Source organism: Chaetodon auriga, chromosome 8 (genome assembly GCF_051107435.1).
Source record: "Chaetodon auriga isolate fChaAug3 chromosome 8, fChaAug3.hap1, whole genome shotgun sequence".
Taxonomy (NCBI): Eukaryota; Metazoa; Chordata; class Actinopteri; order Chaetodontiformes; family Chaetodontidae; genus Chaetodon; species Chaetodon auriga.
In genome coordinates, this window is record NC_135081.1 from 18,380,166 (window position 1) to 18,394,809 (window position 14,644).

General features: G+C 45.5%; 1 protein-coding gene across 1 annotated transcript; it reads left to right on the top strand.

The window, feature by feature from the left end:
• The first annotated feature begins 4,784 nt into the window (after positions 1-4,784).
• LOC143324355 (myocardin) lies at positions 4,785-14,277 on the top strand. Its single transcript, XM_076736744.1, has 14 exons — positions 4,785-4,852; positions 7,374-7,427; positions 8,387-8,442; positions 8,888-9,026; positions 9,661-9,786; positions 9,916-10,115; positions 10,251-10,391; positions 11,014-11,179; positions 11,301-11,487; positions 11,875-12,019; positions 12,144-12,473; positions 13,063-13,194; positions 13,281-13,335; positions 13,425-14,277. The coding sequence occupies exons 1-14, from the start codon at positions 4,798-4,800 to the stop codon at positions 13,865-13,867; spliced, it is 2,229 nt and encodes a 742-aa protein (XP_076592859.1). The 5' UTR covers positions 4,785-4,797; the 3' UTR covers positions 13,868-14,277.
• Positions 14,278-14,644: the final 367 nt, after the last annotated feature.

The window sequence follows — 14,644 nt, forward strand, 5'->3', positions numbered from 1 at the left end:
ATTTACAGAACAGTTGCATTAATGTGTTGAAATAACTTGATTTTCAGGAGTCCAGGTTCATGTTTGCAGACTTTCTATGTATTCATCTTTCTCTTTGTTTAGCACCTTTAAACATATCCTTTCCCCACATTAACTTCAGCACAAAGTCAGTTATAAGTCTGACTTATCATTTGATCAATTTAACAATGTTCAAATCTTCCAGGATCCCAAAATACAAAAATGACACAGGCACCTTTGTTGTTCGTGATAATTACCTTAAAATATTATTATAGAACCTTTTATGGTCAGAAAAAATACTTCACTACTTATACACACAACAACCAAAAACAAAATTTACATGTAAAATGATGTTTAATGTCGTTTTTATTGAAAGTCAGTCACATAGTTTTAGAAATTTCCTTTAATAAAATATTTATTTTCGACAGGCATGAATGTGAGAGTCAAATCCCCACATCAGCACTTTCTACATGTTCCCTCAGCTTGTTTGTACATGATATATAAATGATGTTACGTAATTATAAAGAAAACAAGACAAACTCCAGAGGGTGCTAAAAACAAACCTTCCAACCATGTTATTTTGTCAATGAATGACTGCATTCATATTTACAGTATGTTGATATCGTGCTCTAAAATGACATAAATCACAATAGAAGTAAGTTGTTCACGCGTTAAAAGATGGCGCCTTAACCAGCGATTGCTCTTCACCTTTTTGTTGTAGACGCTCATTGAAGGGCTTCATGCATATTGTTGAGGTCACTCTGAGAGTTTAGCCATTACATCCATGTTGTTCTACCAGTTAAAAAAAGAAGAAGAAGAAATTGACCCAAAACAGATTCCGGTCCTCTAATTGACACCACTGCATCGCTGAGCCTACAAGGCCCTCAGTGCCTGGTGATGAAGATGAATATTCAACTGGCCGAGTAGGTGAGATCAGCAGTCCAGCTGGAGATGTGTGTGTACAGTACAGTATGCGTGTGTGTGTGTGTGTGTGTGTGTGTGCGTGTGTGTGCGCAGGTCTGGCAGCTGTCCAGACTGCACAGAGCTTCAAAGTGCAGTGACTGACAGACAGGTGGATGACGGACGGACAGAGAGAAGACAGAAATCTGTGGAGCCTCTGTGCGTGTTCGAAATCTACCCTTGTGTGTGTGTGTGTGTGTGTGTGTGTGTGTGTGTGTGTGTGTGTGTCTGTTTGCTCCTGTGTTTGTGCTGCGTGAAGTGGAACGGGCAGCAGGGCTCCTGAGTGGCACAAGGCACATGGCCAAGTGATTGAAGTGATAAAGGTAGAGGAGGAACGGCAATAGATGCAGTGATGAAGGAGCAGGCAGAGGCAACAGACGTAATGAAGTGTGTTAGACTGGTATGTTTCAGCTTTTCATTCTCTTTGATACACTCGCCACTTTGATATGTTTGTTCTGTATCCGCTCTGTTGCATCACAGACGTCCCGTTATTGCCACTGAGAGCCAAAATGATGGAAAGCTAAACTAACCATGGATGGATTCTGGGTTTTGTTTGCATGTCATTGCACAGATCAGCCATGTGAGGGCACACTTACGCTTGTGATGTGCTGCATGTGCTGGCTTATTCCCTGTGCTGCCTCTCAGCTCTCTCAAATGGTGGAGGGGAACTTATACCAGGGTGAAGGGCAGGAGACAGAGAGCCCAGAGAGCTGGATCTACATTCAAACTCTGCAGCTTCAGCAGTAAAGGAGGCGTATTTGATATAAATATGAATTCGCTCCTGAATATTCATACAGGGTACTTTTATTCCAAGCTGCAGCATATGGCGCTTCTTAGCTTGTGAGCTGCATGTGACCACAGAATTACACTGGGAAATGTGATCGTTCACAAGGGGAAGGTTAACAGCGTGCAAGCCTCTTTGCTCATTGCAGGATTCAGACTGTGGAGTCTCTCTCTCTCTCTCTCTCTGTGTATGTGTGTGTGTGTGTGTGTGTGTGTGTGTGTGTGTGCAGGAGGGAGTGGGAGGGGGAGTGAGAAAGAAGGAGGGTAACAGGTGTTAATCAGAAAGGGAGTCCAGGCTGTAGAGGCGAGGGTGTAGCTTTGGAGGGGAACCAATTACATCACCTTTCCCTCAATACTGTGCCATGCTGTCAGTGCAGTCTGTGTTTATATATATATGTGTGTGTGTGCGTGTGTGTGCGTGCATGTGTGTGAAATGCATTTACAGGGCATGAGAGGAAAAGCTGTCAAAGGTGAGATTTTACAATGATGAAAAAACGCGGTTGGACTGTGCAAATGGCACCTGAAAGAGCTGTCCATCTATCACTGCACATTAAATTAAGGTTCCCATTCATTTTGTGTTCCATTAGTTGTTCCATTTTGTTCCATGGCAACCGTAATTGGCCCATGCGGTGCTATCTGTGCTCCGTGTTCTCTGATTAGTGGATCTTGACATCAGAGTCTTTCTTTCCACATCAGATAAAATGGCAGCAGCCTCCTTTTTTTTGTGTGCGTCTCTCCATTTCCCTGTCGGCTGCAGCTCCCTTCCTGTCCTCGTCATAAGGACTCCCTCCCCCTGTCTCCTCCCTTTCACTCCAACTTTTGCAGTCTCCTCTGCCTCACCCGCTGTTCCTCCCCTCTCTGTCTCCCCCTCTCTATGACCTGCTGAACCAGCACACACCGGCCTGTCTGTCAGATCGACAGAACAGGTGCTCCAGCTACGACCTCACTTCCCCCACTTTTCCCCCCCTCTGCAGCCCAAAGGCACACACACGCACATACACACACACACACACACACACACAAAGCACATGCACACATAGGCAAACACGGTCCTACATGTTCGCCCAAGTTGCTTTGAAGGCCTGAACAGTGAGGTGAAACTTGGGTGATTTTGCCTGGCACCACTGCTGATACATGCTGTAAACTATATGCTGACGGACACTGACTTACTGACCTGTGACTCTCTGTGGTATCATGCACTCACACACTCTCTCTCTCTCTCTCACACACACACACACACACATATACTTGCACACAAACAGTACTAAATCACTTTAAGAGGGTGACCCAAAGGTGTCTTGACAGGAGCATATGAGCCTGCAGTCTTGCTACAGTACATGATTTGATGTGAGTCCAAAACACTCCTGGGCTTTTCTCGCTGCCATGTAATAAACCGTCTCTTTATCCTGCCTTCACTTTTCTACCCATCACATTGTGTCGCAATTCAGCTCCTAACATGAAGGAGCTGCGCTAATTTGGCCAGCCGGTGTACTTTTTGTCAAAGACGCGTCCAAGCAAACACAGAAGTGCTCATTGTCTTTGAATGTGCTCCTCAATCAATCAGTCAGCAGATGTCAGGGGGGAGTGAAGGGCCGCGAGAGGAGGGGGGAGGCCATGGAGGGGGGAGGGGTAAAGTTTGACGGTCGCTCACAGTTGGCACCGAGGACCCAGGATGCTTTGGGGCGGATGGGGAGAGGGGCAGAGCGAGCGAGGCAGAGGTAGAGAGGGTGAGTTTCTATCGTAAGGGGACGAAGGAACCACAGATCCTTTTTCTCTTTGCACTTCACCTTTAGGAAGAAAAAAACAATCCCAGAGAAAGTGAGAAGTGTGGAAAAGGGGGCGAAAGAAAAAAAAAAAAGGATATGAAAAGAACATGAAAGAAAGAAATCGTCATTAAACGCACTACGAAGTTCTCTCTCTCCCTCTCTTCCTGCATCTCGCACCTCTCTCAATCTAATCTTAAATCCACTCCAATTTCCCCCGAGGGACTCAATTCTCTCCTTTCCTGTAAGTATTCTCTTTCATTCTCTTGCTTTTATTCTCTCAGTGTTTTTTCAACGCCTTCCTGTGCCTCAGTGCCCTACTCTGAAATAATGCCCGTGCCAGACGAGAAATCTCAATCAGCTGCTTGTTATTTGATTGCACTCATGAGCGAGTGGCCTTCTTTTGGACTCCTCACATTGTAAATAAGTGAGGTGTGTGCATGTATGGGATTGGGAATAGGACGAGCTCTGCGGTGATTTAGTATGCATAACCTCAGCTATTCCAAAGTATGTGTGTGGTGGTTTTTGTGTGTGTGTGTGTGTATGTGTGTGTGTGTTTGTCCGTTCCCTGCAAACAGGTTTCCTCTGGGTGCTCTGTGGCTGGCCAGTTCAAATCAATATTGTTAATAGGCTGTGTGTGTGTGTGTGTGCGCACTAATGCAGCTTATGTAGATTTCCCAGCTCTCTCTATTTTGGAGGCAGCTCGCTCTTCTTTTAGTGTGTGACACATTTGCGGTCCTGCTGTCACGGTGTAAATGTGTTGTGTGATGCTGCAGGTGTTGTGAGTTCATGTGTGTCCGCCGCGATCAGCGTCCTCCAAGCCTGGCGTCCTGAGTATCTGCTGGGGCTCCGCTCTCCTCTTCCTCCTCCTCCTCCTCCTCCTCCTCTGTGAAAGCCTCCTTGTCTGTTTAATTCTCTGTGTCGTTGGCTCTGTCTCTGTGGGTGGGCCTCTGTGACTCTCTGCGTGATTATGACAGGCTGTCTATGGGGAGGCCTGCCGTTGCCAGAGCAGCTCACCGCGGCGTTCAGTCTGCCTGTAGGTCTGAGCGGCTTTGCGTCTCTATTTCCCCCTCAATCTATCTCCGCTGTGCTTTGTGTGCCTCTATCAATATCGGTTTGTGTCTGTCAGTGGATTAACAAGCATCTGTGTCTCTCACTCCCCTGCTTCCTCTTGCTCTCCCAGCAGCGAGAGACAGAAGGAGAGGGGTCCATTCCTCCTGGTAGAGTGACACCAGGAACTTTCTCTCTCTCTCTCTCTGCTCCACTCCCTGGCTCCTCCGCCCTCTCCTCCACCATGACGCTGCTGGCCTCTGAGAGGTCGCTCCTCATCCGGAACAAGTTCCGCTCAGGTGAGGATCCTGGAGTCTCAGCTCACGCCAATTAAAGGAGAGAGGGATTTATTTTCCCCACAACAATGGCTTTACATCTCGGGCACGATTGGCAACATTAGCATCAATATGTGGAGGGGAAGTGTTTGTGAAGGTTATTGGCTGGTCGGTCGCAATGTCTGCCATGTGATCGATTGAGTGGAAGTATTGATCATGGTGAATAGATTTAGTGATTGCTACCCACAGATAGAGATCTTTGCATGCTGCTCTGTGACACTTTAATCACAACATAGTTAGTTTGTTTGTTGAACAGTGGACTTTTAAGGGACCTTTAGGAGGTTAAAAAAAACTTAAAATCCAGTGGTGGAAGAAGTACTCAGATCTTTTACTTGACTAAAAGTAGCAATACCACAGTGTCAAAATACTCTCTTAAGTAAAAATCCTGCATTCAAAATATTACCTCAGTAAAAGTATAAAAGCATTCAGAAGAAAATACTTAAAGTATTCTTTGTGCAGAATGACCCACTTTTTTACTCATATATATTATATTACTGCATTTTAATTATAAATTATAATTGTAATGAAGGATACATTAATGTGTGCATTATTTTAATGTTGTAGCTGTTAAAGGTTTGGTTCATTCTAACTGACTTTATATACTGCTGGGTAGCTTAGTCTACAATAATATGTCAGAATTTATTATTAATAATCGTAAAGTAACTTGTAACTAAAGTTGTGAAAGAAATGTAGTGTAAAGTACAATATTCACCTCCAAACTGCGGTGGATTGGAAGTATAAAGTAGCACAAAATGAAAATACTCAAGTAGAGTACTTTAAATAATTTTGAAATAAGATAAGATTAAGATAAAGGATCCTGAGTCATTATACATCATATAAAAATGTAAATGCTGTAGTCGAATGTATATCATACCACTTTCTGTAAGTCTTCTAAGATCCTGAAGGCAAAAATAGTCAAAGAATGGCTGAAATTAATCCAAAATGATCATCGTGAGTTTAACTAATGCAATATATTACTCTATGATTACAACCTTCAGGACACAACCTGTGACTAGCAGCATTAAACAACCTTCCTATAATGCAAGTTCCCCTACAACTTGCAGCGGCTGCTGTTGTGCTCCCAGGCAGCTGTCGTTAACAGCTGGTAAAATAGAAAGGCGAGGAAACGGCGTAGAGGCAGCCTCCTAGGTGTACAAACACCTGCTGGAAAACGTGATTCTTTAGGGCAGCTGCCCCGCTTGGAATCATGTATGTACATAGCAGAGCTTAAGGAAGTCAGGCAGTGCATCAAACTGATGTGAAATAAACATGAGCCTGTGTCAGCTGGTGGAGGATATGATTCAGTTTGTTTGAGTTCTTATTCAATGTTTAACAATTATATAGCTGACCTTTGACATGCATTCTATTTTCATGTCACAAAAGTAGTTATATGCTAGATGGTCAATGTTAAGAAAATGGGCTAATCCTCATCTTAAGATAATAAATTTTCATCTTGCAACCCTTAGAGCAAACTATCTGCTTGCGACCCCTCATCACAGGTTCAGTCAAAATGTCCCTTTGTTTAATCTGAAGGATTTTAAGAGGTCTGAAGAGGTTAAAATAGCCAGTGTTTTACAAGGAAAATGCCTTTTTAGAAATATGTTTATTTTGTCTTATCCTGTTAATCTTTTAACGACACCCCTCAGATTTATCTTAGGACTGACCCCCGGGCTGGGAACACTGAGTTATGTAATGAATGTTCACTAATGCAATTTAAAGGGCAGTTCAAGACGTGCATCGGGCCTCCAGTTAAAATACTAAGCAGTCTAATGTTAGACGCACACAAACGGAGGGAAATCTAGCAGGAAATCTGGTGTGATAAGCACCGCTTGTTGTGGCAACAGAGCACAGCGTGTTAATCTGCTTTAAATCGATATTTTTACAGCGTTAAACTTTTGTTTTGAGTTGTCAGCGGCAGGAAAGCAGGAAGAATATAGTTAGCACAAATGAGGGTGACGTGAGGAGGAGAGACTTGTGGAGAGAGTGGGACAGCTGAAGGGGGGATGGGACCAACAGAAATAGACATACTGAGAGATAAATAGTTGCTGCCCTCAACCCCCCGTGCAGTCCTCCCCCTCCCCTTGTCAGGTCTCTAAGGTCTCAAAACTCACCGACATGTATCATCGGGGGGAAGCACTCGGTGTAACGGGCCCAGCCCTGCCCTGCTTCACCTGTTTGTGTGTGTGCTGAATGTTAATGCGTGTGTGCATACTCGTGGTGTGTAGGTGTGTGCAAGAATGCAAGGAGATATATAATCTAGAAGCACTGCAAAGTCATGGGGTCATATAAGTTGCAAGGCCGTATCGTTTGACGGCGATCGTCTTGCATTGCTCAACCTTTCTACGTCAGCGTCTTTTCTTTTCTCAGATAAGTGCCGAGTTCTCCAGCGAGGAATCAAACTAACTTGCTGTTCCATCGGTGTAACGTGTGATATTTCATCATTGTTTTTAATGGAGCCCGCTCAATCTCTCTTCTTGTGTTTCAGTCCTGCAGTTGAGGATTCAGAACCGAAGGCAGAGTGAAATCAATGCAGACCCTGGTTAGTCTATGTGTATCATTAACATTGTGATTGATCCATCTACACTATGACTGCAGGTTGGATTTCATATTAATGATCTTCAGGTGACCTCTTTGCACTGACAGATGATTGCTTATTGATTAGTAAATGCCTGTGTAGGATTTACTATATTGAGCAGCTTTTACTTTGTTTTGATTTTAGCTTCGGAGTCTAAATTTCTGTGTATATGCTTTAAAACCTCTGCTTGGGCAACAGCCTTCCTTTGTTGAATATAAAGTTTCATTTAATAATGCCCCTGTTAATATAACAGGAACATTTATGCCAAGATAATGATGCTAATTTTTCATTATGAATCAGTAGGAACAGTAAGGACGATAACCACAAATCAGCATACAAAATGTGCACTGTGTTCACATTAATATGTCTACACATGCAGCAGGTATCAGAGATGTTAAAAATGAAGACTTTTGTTCTGAAATGTGGATTTTGCTCATTTGGATACAAACATAAATGCATAGAGGCAACATATGTGCGAAAAAAAAAAACATGTTCTTAATTAACAGGGATTATCTAGAGATAAATGTGTGAATAAATTGTGCTGCATGTATAAAATACGGATATACTCAGTCAGACTTGTGCTCATATGTGATACAGACTAGTCCAGACTGTAGAAATACAATCTCAGGTGCTCTGTCGAGAGGCACCTCGCTTCATTTCTCTCCTCGTTGTCTGAGGCTGAAGCAGGTTGCATAAGAAGCAGTGCACATTCTGATACCTGCCAACACAAAAGAGCGCCTGAGATGCTCCATGCTGTAACTTGGAAGGATGAGTTGAGGGCTGAAAATGCTTTGTTGATGCACTGGTTCACCTGAGTTGCTCCTCTGCTAGGCTGGCATTCTCTAAAAGACAAAAAAAAAAAAAAAAAGAAAACCCTGCATTGTCATTTAATCTTATCCGGACATGTTTTTTTGTGTCCATAGGGCTGAAATCTGCTTGTTCCCCACAAAAAACAGAGAAAGACCAGAGTGAAGCTCTGGTGAGTTGTTTCTCAATAATATCCAACAGCATGATGCATTGATGTTTTTTTTTGTTTTGTTTTTTTTTGTAATTTCTATTCATTTGTATGATTGATTATATTTAATAGAACAGAATGAGACCCCAGTTTTGTTTACCTGTTACTTCCATATAGTTGTAATATCATAAGAAACACATGAACATGAATTGTGAGAAATGATGAAGGTCACTGTTTCCCCCACCACCGAATGGGTTAAGAGCTATTTCACCTAAAAATGACTAATTTGTTCCACAGTTTCCTTCAAAAACCTTGCAAATGTTGTGGGGGAAACACTGCTGTAAATAAGCATTTCTTTAGGCTGCATTGGCACTGGAGTTAAGTTTTATTTCACTTTCTGCTGAATGAACTGCTTGAAATCTCTGGGCCCTGGCTGTTGGTTTGACCTGTTGTTTCCTGACTGATGCAGCGTCTATCCGACGATGGTGCCGCTCAGAAGCTGCCCCCTAGTGGTCTGAACACCGACACTGCACAAGGTGATGCCCTGCCGACAGTAATGCTGCTGTCTCCTTCCTGCTTTGCCCTGTGTGCTCCGAGCAAAGAGCACAGTAACATTTCCCTGCCTCTGTCCTTCTTCCTGTTTGCATTTGATCATATCTGCGCGGCCCTCTGCTTCCTGTTGTACAGTAGTTGTGTGGAAAAGAGGTGTGTAAGTCTGTCAATGGGCTCGATGTTTCATCAGCTGTCAGTTACACAGAAATGTGACCTTGTTGCATGCTGTAACTCCGCATTTTAAGCAGCCTGCAAACATATCAGTGATTGACAGCACATGATAAACTCACCCATCCAGGGATCAGCACTTTCTGCCATTGCTCTCTCCCTCGTCTGTCTTTATCTCTCCTGTCCTCACCCTTCAACCTTTTAATTTGAAAAGACTGTTATAGCATCTGACTTTTCAAACAATCCTTTTCTGCCCTTTTAAAAACATAGCGTGAATGTGTGTGTTCATATCCAAGGGAATACATCTCCCCGTGGGCAGGAGTGTTTACTATTTTTTGATGCCTCTGCTGGTTTGAATTGGGACTGATAGCCTGTGGCAACACTGTTGTGCACGCTCACATCACATATGTTCAGAAATCCTGTAGCTTCTCTCTCTCCAATCTCGGCTCCTCTCTCTGTGCTGATCTCCCATCTGTCCCCCTCTCTCCACTTATCTGCACGATTCACCCCCCCCTCCTGCAGAGAGGACTGTGTGTGGGGCCCAGAGGCAGAAGAAGGCTCGCCAGGCGCAGGACCTCACTGAGAGGATCCAGCGTCCGCCTGGACCTGCGGATCAACAGCCTGAACACACGCTGCCCCTGGAGAACCGTGAGTCAACATCCGCATGCACGGGCACACACATCCAGAATCACGCTCAGTTTTTTCCTTCATTATTTCCCACTCAACATCTTCTGCTCCTCTTCTGACCTTACCTCCTTTCACTTTTCTTTGCCTCAGGTCCTGCTTCTTTCCCTCTGTCAGCTGATGTCTTCGAAGATGACATCTCCTCCTCCTCCTCCTCCTCGCCCACTGAGCAAAATGGCGTTCACCAATCACCAGCCTTTTCTTCATTGCCAGGGCTCTCAGGTGACCAATTACTGAGTGACTTCTCAGCTGTGGTCCCGCCCCTTAATAGCCACAGCCCCAGTCATGCTCAGGTGAGGAAAAGAAGCCTGATCAGTTAATTCCCACCAATAACCTCTGATAAACACATAAAAGTGAATATTAACAGACTACTGCATTTATAAATAGCCTCATATGTCAGCTCTGATAATCTGATATTCTGCCTTTAGTCTGGTTTGGCGTTGCTCCCGGCAACCGAGGGCATCAGACCACCGATGAGTGTAACACTGGGTGAATCAAACTCCATGGCAACAACTGGGAGACCAAATGGGATTTATCTGACCTCTCAGACCACACCCCTGCTGCCAAAGGTAATGTGGGGTTAGTGCATGCTAATGCAGGCACATAAAAGCCTCCCTGCTTTCAGTTTTAATGTTTTGGCTCATAGAAATTTATAACATTTTCACGACTCTTCAAAATCAAATGATCATATCAAGAATGCAGGCATATAAATGTGGTAATATGACACCTTCATGCAGAGAAACAGCACTTAAATTGTGTATGTGCTTGCTGTGGTGGCAGGTATTCACAGCAGGTATACAGCATAAGAGATAAAAGAGCATTGTAGAGGTCTTCAGCCCAACAGGATGGTCACTCCTCTGTTTTGTCAAACACAATGCTTGTCTCTAAGCTGCTCTGCATTCATTACTGTCAATTTGCACTTCTGGGGGAGCTGCGTATTTGCCCTGTAGGTTAACACATTCACACACAAGCAGCATGGCTGTATGTCAGAACCAGCACATGCTGTCATCAGGAGATTTGTGAGGCATTTGTACGTATCATGCAAGAACTTAACCTTGACATGAGGCAAATACTGTCAAACAGCATGAAACGACTTGACATTTTCTCTCTAATATTTTACACGCTACTCTTGAAATTGCTCACTAGAACCACAGAGCGGTTACAGTTTTTGGGCAATGTGTGTTTTTACAGACAGCTCGGCCGGCCAGCCCCGCCTGCTCCTCTTCCCTGCCCACCTCCCTCAACTTCAACCATCCCCCTCGCCCACGGAAACCGCGGGACACCAAACCCAAAATGAGGAAACTCCAGTATCACCAGTACATTCCTCCAGACCAGAGGGGAGGGTCTGGGACTGGAGGTACTTCCGTCTATTTATTTTACCTTTCTACATTTATTTCAATTCTTTTTTCATTTGTCCAATCAAGGCTTCCTCTTGTTGCAAGAAGATTGAATTTAACCTAAAAGTGGTTTATTTTCAGGGGGAAGAGCCAAACAGAAGAGCCCTACCCCTGCCCAGCCTTCAGACCCAGCCTATTCCCAACTCCTGAATCAGCAGCAGGTCTTCCTCCAGCTGCAAATCCTCCAGAACCAGCAGCAGCAGCAGCAGCAGCAGCAGCAGCAGCAGCAGCAGCTACAGTCGCAACAACAGCTCACTGTTGTGGCCAGGTATGTTGATTCATCATAAGGTCAACCAACTATCTGTGCTTTATCAATGAGACATCAGATAGTTTGGGTTAGTTAATGCGTCTGTCTGTCTTCTCTTTGTAATATAACAAGATCACTGGTGGACTCACAATATTTCATACCCTCTTGTCTGTTCCTGTAAAATAATATTTAGCTAATAAACAGTCAGATGGACACACCGTGTGTTAAATAGGAACACATGCACAAAATAATCTAACAGTGTAACCCTCCTCGTCCTTCGTGCCATCTGTTAGTCTTGTGCAATAGCCATGTCTTTGTATTATCACACCGTCTTTCTTGCGTGTTTGTCATCGAAAATCTAGAATAAAATCTAAATGACAAAAATAAATGTTTCTGTCATTCCTTCAGTGGAGATCACAGTGATCTTGTGAAGTCCTCTGGAGCCATGCCACTGAATCCCCAACCAGTTCCCGCCACAACCAACCACACCCCTCTGGACACAAACCCTGCGTCCAAGCCTGAGCTCCTCCCTGCAAATCTGGTCGATCTAACGGTAAGAAACGCAGGAAAGCACTGAGAGGCAGCGAATGCCTGAGAATGCTAACCATCTTTTACAAGTCAGGGTGAAGACAAGAGTGTCCTCTGCCCTCCCACCCTCACCTCTTCCCTTTCCTCAGGTGTCGGAGTTGCGGCAGCAGCTGCGTAAGCGTGGCCTCCCCGTCTCCGGCACAAAGCCTGCTCTGTTGCAGCGTCTCCGCCCCTTCCAGCTTCCCCACTCTTGCCTCACCCCTGCTCCCCTCTGCCAGCTGGGTACCAGCCTGGACCCCCTCACCCCATGCCCCCCATTGCCACCCAGCCAGAGCCCCAGCTCAAGCTCCAGCTCTGGACTAGACTCACCCGGCAGAAGCCCGAACCAACAGATGTACATCCCGGACAGGGGAATGCCTAATGGGATTCTCAGTGACGCTCCAAACGGAATTCCGAATGGCTTCTCGAACGCTGCGTCAGTCAGTTTGGCAGGTGAACAGTGTGGTCTTACCAACACTGTCTTCCTGGCTCCTGCTAGCACTGCGTCAGGAACCCCGAGTCCCAGTCTACCCATGTCGTCCTCCTCGCCGCTGCAGTGCGGGACTCCCTGGAGAACCGAAAACGAGCAGCAGCGGCAACAGCAGCAGGAGCTTAGCGTGGAGCTGGAGATGAGGGAGAGGTTAAGGAGCAGACCCAGGGACCGCTCTACTAACACGGGCAACGAGGTGAGTGAGGAAAGACTCTGGCCTTTGGTCTACACATGTCAGAGAATTGCTCATTTCCCCAGAACTGAGGTCATTAATACTTCTTAAAATTATTCCTCCAGTCTTGTGGAGGATCCCTTCATCCCTTCCTGCAACAGGATCCTGGATGCTCAAGAGGCAAACCAGAAACGGATGCGCAGACAGAAGTGTTGTTTACACAGGTGAGCACACAAATCAATACACACATATCTCAATAATCGCTTTTCAAGGGTACACTACAGAGCCTTCAATCTGTAAAACTGGGCTAACATGTGAGCATACTCACCGCTGCAAATAAACTAATTTACCCCTGCTTTCTAATCAGGTGTTTTGCTGCCAGCCGTGTGATGTGATTGGCCAGGACTTTGAGTTGCCAGTGCAGATTACAGCAAGTCCTGTTCAGACTGGAGTTCGCAGCCTTGAGGAAGAACTGCAGGAGGCTATCCAGAAAGCACAGGTTAGAGTCTGTAGATGAACAGGAAGAGATCACCAAGAGTTCCTTTTGTACCGCTGGATTTAAAGTTGTCTTTCTTTTGTGCACAGATGGACCCTCGGCAGTCCATAGACGACATTCTGGATGAGCCTATGACTTGTGTCGGTGAGTGTCCTGCAATTAAGAAAGAATGCAACCTAAATGACACCCGTATTTCTTTCAGTGTCTAATCCTTTTTACAACCTCTTGTCTAGGCTCTGTCAATGTCTCCAATCATAAATCCCCCGTCCACTCAGTTCTCGGCCCGTCGACTCCTCCTCCTCCTCCTCCTCCTCCTCCTCAAGCCGATCTGTCCCAGGCCTCCCAGCAGCACAACAAGGATGACAACTTCCTGCCCTCGCCTCTTTGCTCCTCTCTCTTGCTGGAGCTCCCTCCATCTCCTGCTGTAATAAACCCCAGCCAGGTAATCCCAGCTCCTCCACCACCTCCTATCTGTACCTCCCCTCTGTCGTCCACTGGGAAGTCACGCAAGCGACGGGCTCCGACGCTGTTTGACGCCGCTGACTGGCTTGAAACGCTGACGTCTGGCCTCCGCCCTCTCTCTCCACCGACAGCTCCTTTTGTTGAGTCAGACTTCAGTCTGGATTCAGATCTGAATGTCAGTCGAGTGCTGGATCTGATGATAGAGCAATGGTGAGGACTCCTGTGCTCATATCTGTTTGTAGCTCCTTTGTATGTACAGTAGATGAGCGTTGCATTTTTTAATGGTCATGAATGGGGCAAACCGTATTCATCGCACTGAGGGCACAAGATTGTGAATAGTGGCCTCCATCCATCCGTCGCTGAGAGGCTGTCAGAGTCACTGGCTCCACGCAATGTCGAGAGCTGGATTCATTGCTAGCTTTGATGGGGCAACAAGAGCACAAACACATGCACACATAGACACTGCAGAGCGCTGTTTAAAAGCACTTGGGCTCAGCCAGGAATGGCAAACAAGCATCACATCTGTGGATTGACACACTCCACAGCACAATGTTTGCAGTGCACAACAAAAGAAAACCTGGTGGCATATTAATTTAAACATGCTTCCTGGCTGCGCTGGGAGAATGTTGTTTCTGACTTATCTCCAAACCCTGTTGTCAGTTTGGGTTGAGTGTGGCCCCTGGTGTTGACTCAGTCATTGAGTCCTAGCCATTCATAAAGCCCATTTAGAGTGTGTAAAAGCCAGACAGAGCACACAGCTTGTGTGTGGCTCCAGACCTTAACCCCGGTGCCAGACACACAGTCGGCATGCAGAGGGAGAGAGCTGGCAGAAGCTACAAACAAGCAGTGTGAGTGCGTGCTTGTGTGTGCATCAACTTGTGTGTATGTATGTTAAGTATGCGTGTGTTCGATACGTAACTGTGTGACTGAGTACACAAGGCTGCTTTAGTTTGTATGTGTCAGCAGCCAAATGCTTCCATGTATATTTATA